Raw genomic sequence first — 12,500 nt, forward strand, 5'->3', positions numbered from 1 at the left:
GTTTAAACGTAACGTAGACGACGTGAAACGTAGGTGATGTAACGAATTTAATTCTTAATTATATAATTTTCGATTAAAATTATTTTTTTTTTTCAATTTAAATTTAATTTAAAAATTTAACGCAGTAATTATATTTGAAGTAACGGACAATTTGATGACAATAAATGTGTTAATTTATAGTATTTCGCACACTTAAAACAATGAATTATAACAATAAATGCATTCATGTCTGCGTTTTACACGCCAAAGACAGACAAATGCGCGTGTGTGTTTGTTGTTGTTGGTTGTTGTGTATAAAAAGTTTAATAGTTTATAAACTGGCTTAACTTTATTACGAATTATTTATTTATTTGTTATGATTATTAGCTGTTGTAGTAGTAGTTGGTAACAATTAACGCCACTAAACTATGCGCACACCAGCCTGATCGCAGTACTTTTGCAAAGCCTGCTTGTGATTTTCGCCAATGGCGCCGATCAGCGTGGGCACTTCGCCCGGACGTGTTTGCGCCAACTTGGCCAGCGACTCGGCTAAGTACTTGCGGCCGTCCGTTATGTCAGCGAGAAAATCTTGTGATTTCGGCTGCGCATAGCTGAGTTGTGAGAAAGCCGCCTGATAGCCGGGCGCATCGTCGACCTCGACAAAATGATCGCCATCCAGGGTGGTCTGATCGGGTGGCAACTCGAAGAGTTCGACTAATGCCTGCAACAGGGCGGACCAACGTTGCACGTAGGGTGGTGCCAACATGGCCGGGCATTCTGTGAGTATTTTAGCCATACCCACTGCAACGATCTTGCGATCCATCTCCGATGTGACCTTCGCCATGTCCGGTATGAAGACACGATCGATAACCATGCCGAACATATTCGCCTGTATTTGATCGATTAGTTCCACCAAAGCGGTTGCGCTCATTTTGGCGGTATAGTAGCAGAGAAAAACTATAATGCCGCGCAGATATTTAGTAGTCTTCGAGAGTGATAAACGCTGGAAGAGCAAAGCGAATATCTGACGCATATTCGGCTGCAGCTCGGCGGTAGGATAGTAGGCGAGTAAATTCTGCATGAGATAGAAACCCTCGTGATCGTTCGATTTGGAGGCGATCATTTTCTGGAATACACCCAAAACGGCATTCTGTAAAGAGAAAGATGTGTTAAATATTATTCTAAATATTAAAATCAATGCAAATCATTTACCAATTTGGCCAAAGCTACGATCTGTGCTGAGCCTTGCTTGATAAATGCCGTTATTAGACGTATAAGTGGCGTAACATTGCCGGGGCGATCCCACAATGCCGGCACTAACAAACACGGGAAGAGCGCCCAATACGGTTCGGGTATGGAGCCGCTACCCTCGCGTATTTCCAACAACAACGAAAGCATTTGGAAAACATAAGGCATAAATTCCAAAATATCCTGCTGTAAAATGCCCTGAAAGACCGGGAATAGTGCTTCTTCAAAGGAACTAACAGCTGCAGGCTCCGATTTGCAAACAATTCTGTCAGAAAAGTAAAAAAAGAAAATATATTTATAATATAAATAAAAAAAAAACTTATAATTTGCCACTCACTTTACAGCCAAAGAGAGCGTCTCGAAGAGATAGTGATTGAAATGTGGACGCGATGGATTCTTCGCTACCAAAGTGAGAATTTCCGTAAGACGCGGCAAAGCAACAGCCATATATGGCATGGTTGCCTCTTGCAGTGTGGAGAAACTGCGCATAATGGCTGTAAATTAAGATAACAATTCACTTAGAATACTCACAAACACACACAATAGACATACGCATACAAACCTTTCATCACATATTCATTTTCATTGGAGCCGGGCAGCGACAATGTGCCGAAGAGGCCGGTGAGCAAATCATTTGTGAATGGCGCTAAATGTTGTGCCGTAATCAACGGTTGCTGATTGCTATCGCGCATCACCAGTATTTTCTCAATGGCGCAGGCGGCATAACTGTGCACCACAACGCTTTCTGCCGGCAGATGACGTATCAAGTGTGGAATGCAAGCGAGTAGTGTTTGTGGACCCAAAATACTGCGGAATACCATGACAAATTTGATGGCGGCCGATTTCAAAACAGGCAACTCATTGACTGCAAGGAATATATAAGGAGTATTAGCACAATTCAAAATCACTAATATTATACTCACTATTCGGACGCTCCAACTCGGGTATGATGTGCTGCGCGCAAAATTGTGGTAGCGGCACCAATTCGGAGATGTGTGTTATGCCATGTTTCTGTGTGCCGCCACGTGATGCCAACGAAGTGACCAAATAGATGGCGGTGTCCTTGGCACGCCAATTAGCTGCTGGATTCTCTTTATATTTCGCCAAGAGTATTTCTAAATATTGTCCAAAGATGGCAAATATTTTCGCCTCAAAATTCTGGCTCAAGGTTTTGACAAGGTCACAGGCGGCACGCCGCCGTGTATCGATATCAGAGCCTTCTATATCACGGCGTATATACTCTTCGGGGCTATCCTCAAACAGCTCTTCGTCCGATTGACGAAAGTCCAAATTTGGTATAACCACTTTCTCACAGATATTCGCGAGTATTTCGGGATTTTCAAATATTTTGCGATAATGATTGCGCTCAGCGACAACCGACAAAAATTGCAAAGCATTTGAGACGAGCTGAAAACAAATTTAAATATTTCTTTTTTTATTTTAATTAAAAATCTCAAATACATACCGCATCATATTTGGTTTGATTGCCCGTCTTCACAAGCAATTCCCAAACAGCTGTCACGAAGGTTTCCATATACGAACCGAACTCTTCATCGTATTTCTGCGCATATAAACCAATATTCTCACAGATTTGTGAGCGCAAGTGTTCTAAAACACCGGCGTCCTCATCTTCGCCCGTGTGCAAACACGGAACATCGACTGTGAGCAACTCATGGAATGACTTCATCCACGTTGGCATATTATCCTCAAAGAACTCGGGTAAATCTTGTGAGTTCAGTGAGAAAAATACTTTACACACCAACACTAAAGAACCATAAATAACTTTCAGCGCCTCTGTATTGTTCTCATGCACTTTAGTCAATTGCATAGTGGCAAGCAATAAATCAGTCAATGGTTTCGCCATGCGGTCCAAGACCAATTTGATTTCTTCCCATAAACTTTGAGATTTGAACTCATAACGATAGCGTTTAAACAGTGAATGCGCTGTTTGCAAAACACCGTTAATCACATTAAAATCGCCCGTGGCAAACTTTTCCACCATCTCATCGATAAGCTGTGGCCATTTCTTGGGAAAATCATGCTTGCCAATTATGCTCACAGCATCGCTAAGTTGTTTTTGCAATGCCGAAGGCGAACGTAACATAAGCGTAACAATGAGTGTTTTAATCGTATTGCGATCGTCTTGATGTATTTTGTCTGGTCCGTCTGTATCCTGCAATCCAATAAGAGGAAAGAGATTAAAATTTAAAATACGCAACGTGTTTTGTGCCGCAGCTACTTACTTCATGTGCTGCCCAATTACGTTTCACGTAGTTCTTGAATGCAATTGCGCCGGCAATACGTATTGTCATATCCACCTCTTGCTTATCGATGAGATTCAACAGCAGTACAGCATAATTACGTTGCACTTCAATTGATTCCAATAATTTTTCCGCTGTAACCGAAAATTTAGCAATAAATATTTCATTTCAATATTACTTGCTTCAAAATTTGCACACCTGGTCGCCGCACATTGGGATCAGGGCTGAGCGTCTGCTGCAAATAGCCGCCTAACTGTTGCAAATTCGTCTCATTAATTTCCATATCTTTTTTATATAATTACTGAATACACTTTACAACTATGAGTATACTTAAAAAGACTTTATATTTTATATAAATTCCTTTAGATTTCACTTAGTCACAGACAATTAGAATATATACGAGTGATGAAATTTGCAAATCACACAATCAGCAACGAACCGCAAACGAATAAGCAGAAGTGTGCAAAACGCGCGATAGAATGTGAAATGAAAACCGTTGCTCTACGATTTCGCTTTGTACGCATATTCGCCTTTGTGTGTGACCGCATATGAAGTTGGCTGCGATTGTGCTGCAAAATGTTAAAACTGACAGCTACCAGTTGTGTGCACTGTGTATAAACCACAGGCTTTTCATATCACATTAATCACTATAAGCACGAAAATTTTGTTATTTTTATTTAAATTTCGCAAAAAATATTTAAATAAATAGTAATAATATAAATTATACACCAAATAGTATTTCAACACAGTAAAAATTGTTTTATAAAATTCTTCAAGATATCGACTTCCTTCTCTTTATATACACATCCCTAGAAAACAAGTTACAGGAAATAGAATTTTAAAACTTCGTTTAACATTTTCAATAAACAATAATTATTTTATAAAAGCTTCTATATTAACACTAACTAATGTATATATTAAAAATAATTAAAATTTAAAATGTAATTCACTTTATATATTATTTTCTTTGCAGGAAATCCTCTCAGAAACCTTTGGAATGTTCGTGCAAGTAACCAACATAATATTGGTCATTTTCTTGCCGGTGGTCATAATTCACCTAAAGGGTGAAGCATTCAGTTTAAGTAAGAAATTATCAAACAATTTAAAAATAAATCACTAAAAAATATGTTACTCCTAGTTGGCGGTTCCTTTGTATGCTTTATTTACTCCATACTATTTCTGAAGCTATGGAGTTACGTGCAGACAAATATGTGGTGTCGGCAAACCTACTACCTTAAGCAGTACAATCCGCGTGAGAGGCGTCCCAGTATAACAGTGGCTGAATTGCGTAAGTGTCTAGCATTTGTTTAGTTTAGAGTTGCTACACTAACTTTATATTTATCTTTAAATTACAGAAAATGGTTACTTGGGTGATGAAATCGATGAGGACATACCGAAATTGGTTCAATATCCAGACAATTTATGCTATAAAGACTTATTCTACTTTCTACTTGCACCTACATTATGTTACGAGCTAAACTTCCCCAGAACTACACGTGTACGCAAGCGTTTCCTGTTGAAGCGTCTGCTGGAAGTGCTCTTCGGTTTTAATGTTATTATGGCGCTATTTCAACAATGGATTATACCATCAGTGCGCAATTCACTTATACCCTTCTCCAATATGGAAGTTGGTTTGGCCACCGAAAGGCTGCTCAAGTTGGCGGTGAGTTAAACAAGTTTAAATAAATGCCAAATGCAAGATTCACTTACTTATTGTCTCTTATTCTACAGCTACCTAATCACTTGGTTTGGTTGTGCTTCTTCTACTTGCTGTTCCATTCATTTTTGAATGCCGTTGGCGAATTATTACATTTCGCCGATCGCAATTTCTACTGTGATTGGTGGAATGCAAACAATATTGATACATTCTGGCGCACATGGAATATGCCGGTGCACAGGTAACGCAAAGAAAATACTCAACTTTACACATTTTTTTTTAATTTCTAACCGATCATATATCTCGTTTAGGTGGTGTGTAAGACATCTGTATGTACCAGTAGTTAAGATGGGTTACTCATCCGCTCAAGCGTCCACTATCGTTTTCCTCATAAGCGCATTCTTCCACGAATACTTGGTATGGCAATGCTTTAAGCGATTTTTTTCTAAATTATTAAATATATTTTTTGGTCTATTTCTCTTGTCTCAGGTATCCATACCACTACAAACCCACAAAATATGGGCTTTCCTCGGCATGATGGGTCAGATACCGCTGTCGGCGATATCAAAATCTATTGAACGTAAAATGGGTCCACGCATGGGTAATATTATTGTTTGGGCATCGATAATATTGGGACAACCACTGTGTATAATGATGTACTACCACGACTACGTTGTGACGCACTATCACGATGCGTTGAATAGCACCGTTTACAATGAAGGCTAGATATTATAGTTTTAATATTTTTAATTCAAATATGGAAAGCTAATAGAAACGTGTACTTAGAATGTAATGCAAGTAAATTGTGGAGAGTGGTAGCACAAGGCAAAGACAGACTATGCTTTAATAAGCAAAATGCTAAATTATTTGTTGGCAAATTGTTATTATTATTTGCTATTTTTATAAAAAACAAAAACAAAAAAAAAAATAAATAATTATATAAGCAGTTATGTTTATAAAAAACATTTGTCAAATTTTCGTCAAAGAAAATAAGAAATTTGAAAATGGCAACGACTTTGAAACACATTTTAGCGTTATTTGATAGACTTTTAGACATAAAATGAATTGTTTTGCATTTAAAGAAATATTTGATTGTTAAGTTAAACTGCATGCTTTAAAATAAAGTACATACATACATAATAGTGTTGAATTAAGTTTTGTAAATAAAAAAAAACACATTAAAATAAAATATAAAATTGAAGAGTGATAAATATGCATATATAGTATATATATGTATACTTAAAATGTTTTGTTTTATTTTATATTTTTGCTTTTCGGAATGACTCTTTCAAGACACACCACTACCAACTGGTCTGTATGCAATAGCGTTTTCTTCGCATATTATTAATACATTCTCGCAAAGGCACTTTAATATATATACACACATTTTGGAAAGTCTGAATATATCCATTTAGTGTTTAAATGTATAGATTTATGCATGTGCAACTTGTATTTCAACTAATTTAATTTAATTAAAAAAACAGGAAACGGCGTATATATTTAATGACTGAATACATTTTTGACAGTTGTTAGTGCTGACAAAAACTATTTTCGGTATTAGTGATGTGATTTCCGAACGATAGCTGCACGGAATAAATCGCACGGGTCAAAGCAGCTGTTGTATCAAAATTATTGAACAAAAATACTTCTCATTGCCGTACTAATAGTAAAACTATATGGATATACCCATAATTTACGGCTCCAGCTTAAGCACCTTAATATACAAACGCTACAACAAATAATTAATCAAAATCAAAGCGGAGATAATTTAATAAATTAATTAAATTTAGCATTATATCCGTCGAATGCCCAGTTCGGAACCAGAAATCAAAAGAATTTAAATGATATTGGCAACACTGTTCAAGCAAACGTCGTTCACTGCAGTTCTGTTTCGTTTCGTGTATTCGTCGTTTGGTCTGTCTGTGCGATTTTTCAGTATCCGCTGTTGTGCCCTTAATTTATCCGCTATTTGCTGATAGTAAACGCTTTTATTGTGCAACTTCTTAATAATTTCATATATTATTAAAGTTGTAAACATTGTAATCGTGTAGTGTTTATAATAGCAAGAGAACTTTGCGCTAAAATTGTGTTTAAATTGCAAAAAAAGGTACGTCTACGTTGACGCCGACGTTTGTATTGTGCTGCTTATTTTTTCATTTCTCTTTTGCATCCCACTTTCGTTATGCAGCGCATAGATTATGCGTGTGTGTGCATTTTTATCGCGCTGACTGATATTTAGTTACTCCCCATGTGATTGGGGAACGTATTACTGAAGACATTTCAATTGTTTTGTTATAAATTTCGTCGTTTATGTAAGAAAAATGCTTTTGATTTCCAGGAGTTTGTGGCGTAGTCAGCAAATCAGTTACTTGAACAGAGTTACAGCACTCGAGACAATAGCAGCAAAGTCGACTGCGCTAATAAAAAAAACTGAAGCGGCAGTAACAGCAGCAGAACCGGTAAATCACGTAAGTGCCTAATTTGGTTTCAGTGTAGTACCCGAATTTTTCGAATTGAAATTATTCATTTAATTGCAGTTAATGAGCGGTCGCAATCGTGTCAGTACTGGAAGTGGCGGTGGACGATATAGTGGTGGTGGTGGCTATGGCGGCGGCGGCGGAGGCGGAGGCGGTTATGGTGGAGGTGGCGGTGGTTATGGAAACAATGGAGGCGGTTATGGCGGCAGTGGTTATGGCGGAAATGTAGGCTTCAATAACAGCGGTAGCGGTGGTGATGGCGGCTATAATGGCAACTATCGTGGCGGTTATAATGATTATTGCGGCAACAACGATGTAAATCCCTTTAATAGTAAGTACGGTTGTGATGTAATAATTTGAAAAGTGCTGAATTGTTGTTTTCTCCATAGGACAAGTACCTAATGATCTCATGCAGTTGATGAACGCAATGGCGAGTAATTTTAATATGAATCCGCCACCACCACCACCAGCACGCATGCCATGCGGTGAGCTGCGCGCCAATCATTGCGGTATGCTGGTCGAGTTAACGGGACGACTTGTTAAAAAGCGTGTATCACGTTTTGTGGAATTACGCGAGCGCAATGGTGGTGCATCACAATTGGTTATTTTGGAAGATAAGGTATGTAGACTGCGTGAAAATATCTTTTGTATAATCTCTATATTAATAAATATGCTTTTGTTTGTCTACAGTATCCGCGCATAGCACGCCGCATGCAGAATATGCCGGAAAACACAACGTTAACCATAACTGGCGTGGTGAACCGACGCCCAAAAAATTCATGCAATCAAACTATGCCGACCGGTGAAATCGAAGTGGAAGTGCAAGAAATTGTAAATATTGAATTTCCAACTGGTGTGAAAAGTATGGGCAATAAGCGCACTTATAGCACAATGGTGAAACAGAATAGTTGTGGTATCACAAGCACTGAGTACAAGATAGCTAGTAAGTGATGGATGTTACGTTTTTACGTTACGTTTGTAATACATCACCTTTTTTTTTAATCTACAGAGAGTGATAATATACTGAAGTATTTTGAAAATCGTGATTTTACTTGCAACGATTTGCGACGCGACGATATAGGTAAGAATGTGACACTAGTCGGCTGGATACCACAACCGAAATCATCGAAATTTTTACAGCTGAAAGATGGCTACGGCATGACACAAATAATAGTTGAGGACCAAACGGTAGGCAATATTTAAAAAAATATTTTTTTTTATAAAATTTTATGTTTTCTTGTAATTTTTGGTACATAACAGCTGCAAGAGACTTGCCTCAGCGCACCAGAAGGCACAACAGTATTGGTCACAGGCAAAGTTTTGGGAAGACCGCGTGCCAATATCAATTTGGTATGTGTGTAAGCTAATTTTCATGTATTACATAATAGATAATTTAATTTCCATTTAGAAATATGACACCGGCGAAGTAGAGATATTGGTGGATACACTCAAGATCCTAAATCCCGATGACCCTTACGAGGGCCCAATTAAAAACAAAGAGAAGTTGCAAAAAATGTCAATTGATGATTTGGAGGCAGAAGATGCAACGAATAACGGCAATGTCACGGTGGGTAGCATTGACGGTGACAAGTCGAAAATAGCCGATTTGAATAAATTCTCCGGACGTACGCATACATGCGGTGAATTGAGCATAGATAATGTCAATGAGAAGGTGACCATTTGTGGCTGGTTGGAGTATCAACGTATGGGCAAATTCTTTATATTACGTGATGGTTACGGCGAAACGCAAGTGCTGATCACGTCGAAAGCTAAAGGTTTAGAGAAATATGCCGACGGCTTCTCGTTAGAGTCCATTATACGTGTCGAGGGTACGGTTATACCACGACCAGCGGCCACAGTCAACTCAAATATGAAGACCGGACAAATTGAGGTGGAAGCCGGCAGTGTGGAAGTGCTTAATGCGGCTAAAAAGAATTTGCCATTTGAGGTGCGACGTCACAATCGTGCCGGTGAACGTTTACGTTTGACACATCGCTACATTGACTTGAGGTGACGTACATTATTAAATAATATTTAATATTTTTAAAATTTATATTTTTTTTTAATATATTTTATGAAATATTTTTTTTTATTTTTTAAAATATATATATTTTTTTAATATATTTTTTGAAGTATTTTTTTTTAAATTAAAATATTTTTTTTTTTTTTTAATTTTTTGAAATATTTTTTTTTTAATATGCATTTTTTTAATTTCTTGCAGATTCACCGATATGCAGCATAATCTACGCATGCGTTCGGCCATCATCATGCGTATGCGTGAATATTTGATCAACTTTTTGGGTTTCGTCGAAGTGGAGACGCCCACACTCTTCCGTCGTACACCCGGTGGCGCACAAGAGTTCGTTGTGCCCACACGCAAGCCCGGACACTTCTATTCACTCGTGCAGAGTCCGCAACAGTTCAAGCAAATGTTAATGGCTGGCGCCATTGATCGTTACTTCCAAGTGGCACGTTGCTATCGTGACGAGGCCACGCGTCCGGATCGTCAGCCGGAGTTTACACAACTCGATATCGAGTTGTCGTTCACAACACGCGAAGATGTTATGAATTTGATCGAAGAGCTGTTGCGTTATTCGTGGCCAAAGCGTGGCCTACAGACGCCCTTCCGACGCATCACTTACGAGGAGGCCATGGAGAAGTATGGCACTGATAAGCCAGATATACGTTTCGGCTACACAGTGAGTATCGGATTGTGCGAACATTTAAACAAATTTATACTGAAAAATATTTTCGCTCAACTCAAAAATTCCAGTTGCAAAATGTTACAAATATAATTGAGAAAAATAAGACTTTCGACGAGAAGTTCAATAATTTGGGTGCTTATGCCATTGTTGTGCGCGGTACTGAGGCCGTGTGGAACTCAACTGCACGTAAACATTACGAGAGTCTCAGCAAGGAATTTGACGGTACACTATTTGTACGCAAATTTATGGTAAGTACTCTCACACTGACTCTACTTTCGTAATATAATATAAACTGTCTCTTTTTCTCCGCCAACAGCAATATAAGGACGTGCTCGAGCGTTTAACGAAATTATTGGGTGATGATGTCGCGCAGGAGCTGATTGAGAAATTCGATTTGGAAGAAAATGATCTGCTGTTCCTCGGTATTGGCGAAAAGCGTGAAACTGTAAGTCTTGCCTTGCATGGTATTAAATTATATTAAAATCACTAATATTGAATCACTCTCTCTCTCTCTCTCTCTTTGTCCATCTCTCTCTTTTTCTCACTCTCTCTCTCTCTCTCTTTGTCCATCTCTCTCTTTTTCTCACTCTCTCTATCTCTTTCTCCCTCACTCTCTTTCTCTCTCTCACTCTCTCTCAACAGCAAGCACTTTTGGGTCGCATACGTCTCGACTATCATAATTTCCTTTCGGAGAATCTGAATCGTGTGTCTAAAGAGAATAAATTCCTTTGGGTCGTCGATTTTCCGATGTTTGCCCGCAATGAAGAGACCAATCAATTGGAGAGTGTGCATCATCCGTTCACCGCACCACACCCCGACGATATGGAGGTCTTCATGAACGCCAAAGATGATCAATTGGAAAATGTGCGCTCACAAGCTTACGACTTGGTATTGAATGGTCAAGAAATCGGTGGCGGTTCAATACGTATACACGATCGTGATATGCAACATTTCGTACTTGAACAAATTCTTAAAATACCACATGAGCATTTGAATCATTTGTTGAACGCCCTGGAGTCGGGTTGTCCGCCCCACGGTGGCATTGCACTGGGACTTGATCGTCTAATTGCCATTATCTGCCGTGCGCGTTCAATGCGTGATGTTATTGCATTCCCGAAATCGTTGAACGGTCGCGATCCGCTCTCGAATGCACCCGTGCCCATTTCCGATGAGGAGAAGGCGCTCTACCATTTGGCCGTGTTGGAGGGTACAAGCAAATCGACCGAGCATGATATCGAAGATGATGATCCCGATGCTGTACGCGCGACACCGTCACCGGAACCGCACAGCGATGGCATGTTGGTTGACAGTGAAGATGTGAAGCCAGCGGTTGAGCGTGTTGAAGAAGTGACGCCAGTGGATGCTGAGAAGTCGGCGTCACAAAAGTCGCTTAAAAGTGAGCCGCCTGAATCCCCAAATAATAGTCAACAAGTCGCAGCTCCTGCTACACCCAAACCCGCCGTTGCCACTAAATCAGCCACGAAGCCCAAACGTGGCGTTGCAGCGGCAATTAAGAAGTAAAGCTTTCAGGGCGCTAACTTTTAACTAACAAAAAGATGCATATGCATATGTATGAGTTTCTCTAGCGTGCATCATGCCGTTATGTATAGTTTTATCTACACATTATTTATATATATATACGTATATTAATTATTTACTAAAACAAAAACAAATCCTGCTATATTATCCTCTGAAAAAGATCAAAGTCATTGGCGGCCTAATATTTCACCATATAACTGTATGCATATGTATTAAGAATTTTAACGGTATTGCAGGTGAACGTTTAATTAATTGTTTATATTTATGGGTCATTATTCCAAAAATTTTCAATTCTCACACAATTTCACAATGGATTGATTTATTGAACAAAAGATTCGTTTAAAATTAAGAAAACGGATAACAATAAAAATAAAGAAACTACACCAAAAAGCAAAAATGAGAATTTTAAAATGTTTTTGAGGTTATCAGAATTTGGGAAAATCAATTATTGTTGTTGTTGTAGGGACAAAAAACGTTATCCCAAATAATTTTGTGGAAATACAGGCTGTTTGGCAGTTATTGTACAGTGACATAGCCTCGGCTGTCTTTAAGAATGGATAATTCTCATCTGTCTCTCACTAGTGAAGACGTCTTCATGTCGTTGTTGTTGTTGTAACGGTTACTTAGGCCTACC

General features: G+C 38.7%; 3 protein-coding genes across 6 annotated transcripts in view; 2 read left to right on the forward strand and 1 right to left on the reverse strand.

Annotated features, from left to right (window-relative positions):
- The window catches only part of Dgat1_0 (diacylglycerol O-acyltransferase 1), a 30,614-nt gene extending 24,603 nt beyond the window's left edge, over positions 1-6,011 (forward strand). For all 3 annotated transcript variants that reach the window (XM_054228049.1, XM_011195184.3, XM_011195185.3), the window contains exons 6-11: positions 4,462-4,570; positions 4,627-4,776; positions 4,844-5,151; positions 5,220-5,386; positions 5,457-5,562; positions 5,635-6,011. In XM_054228049.1, the coding sequence (XP_054084024.1) occupies positions 4,462-4,570; positions 4,627-4,776; positions 4,844-5,151; positions 5,220-5,386; positions 5,457-5,562; positions 5,635-5,871 (1,077 nt within the window). In that variant the 3' untranslated portion in view covers positions 5,872-6,011. The remainder of the gene's footprint in view (positions 1-4,461; positions 4,571-4,626; positions 4,777-4,843; positions 5,152-5,219; positions 5,387-5,456; positions 5,563-5,634) is intronic.
- On the reverse strand, positions 323-3,940 carry Cas_0 (exportin-2). Its single transcript, XM_011195183.3, has 8 exons — positions 3,687-3,940; positions 3,471-3,622; positions 2,693-3,400; positions 2,151-2,634; positions 1,790-2,092; positions 1,565-1,721; positions 1,192-1,492; positions 323-1,129 (listed from the first exon to the last, which is right to left on the reverse strand). Exons 1-8 carry the CDS (start codon positions 3,769-3,771, stop codon positions 401-403), a joined length of 2,919 nt encoding a protein of 972 aa, XP_011193485.1. The 5' UTR covers positions 3,772-3,940; the 3' UTR covers positions 323-400.
- Positions 6,012-7,071: 1,060 nt separating the features above from the next.
- On the forward strand, positions 7,072-12,263 carry Dars2_1 (aspartate--tRNA ligase, mitochondrial). 2 transcript variants are annotated; one of them, XM_011195178.3, is made up of 12 exons: positions 7,072-7,252; positions 7,484-7,613; positions 7,683-7,953; positions 8,012-8,241; positions 8,313-8,565; positions 8,632-8,810; positions 8,883-8,972; positions 9,031-9,632; positions 9,844-10,321; positions 10,396-10,575; positions 10,644-10,772; positions 10,970-12,263. In XM_011195178.3, exons 3-12 carry the CDS (start codon positions 7,686-7,688, stop codon positions 11,846-11,848), a joined length of 3,288 nt encoding a protein of 1,095 aa, XP_011193480.2. In that variant the 5' UTR covers positions 7,072-7,252; positions 7,484-7,613; positions 7,683-7,685; the 3' UTR covers positions 11,849-12,263. The 2 variants fall into 2 exon arrangements, with proteins under 2 accessions (XP_011193480.2, XP_011193479.2); XM_011195177.3 differs by lacking the exon at positions 7,072-7,252 and having other exon boundaries at positions 7,356-7,613.
- Positions 12,264-12,500: the final 237 nt, after the last annotated feature.

This window comes from Zeugodacus cucurbitae, chromosome 3 (genome assembly GCF_028554725.1).
Source record: "Zeugodacus cucurbitae isolate PBARC_wt_2022May chromosome 3, idZeuCucr1.2, whole genome shotgun sequence".
NCBI classification, from domain to species: Eukaryota; Metazoa; Arthropoda; class Insecta; order Diptera; family Tephritidae; genus Zeugodacus; species Zeugodacus cucurbitae.

What these genes read in the sequence shown, in the direction of transcription:
- Dars2_1 (XM_011195177.3), top strand. Translation starts at nt 7,467, where the DNA reads ATGCTTTTGATTTCCAGGAGTTTGTGGCGTAGTCAGCAAATCAGTTAC. An exon ending in CGCGTGCCAATATCAATTTG is followed by an intron (nt 8,973 to 9,030) that starts GTATGTGTGTAA and finishes ATTTCCATTTAG; the next exon opens with AAATATGACACCGGCGAAGT. An exon ending in TTGGCGAAAAGCGTGAAACT is followed by an intron (nt 10,773 to 10,969) that starts GTAAGTCTTGCC and finishes CTCTCTCAACAG; the next exon opens with CAAGCACTTTTGGGTCGCAT.
- Cas_0 (XM_011195183.3), bottom strand. Translation starts at nt 3,771, where the DNA reads ATGGAAATTAATGAGACGAATTTGCAACAGTTAGGCGGCTATTTGCAG. An exon ending in ATCAAACCAAATATGATGCG is followed by an intron (nt 2,635 to 2,692) that starts GTATGTATTTGA and finishes ATTTGTTTTCAG; the next exon opens with CTCGTCTCAAATGCTTTGCA. An exon ending in CGAGTTGGAGCGTCCGAATA is followed by an intron (nt 2,093 to 2,150) that starts GTGAGTATAATA and finishes TATTCCTTGCAG; the next exon opens with TCAATGAGTTGCCTGTTTTG.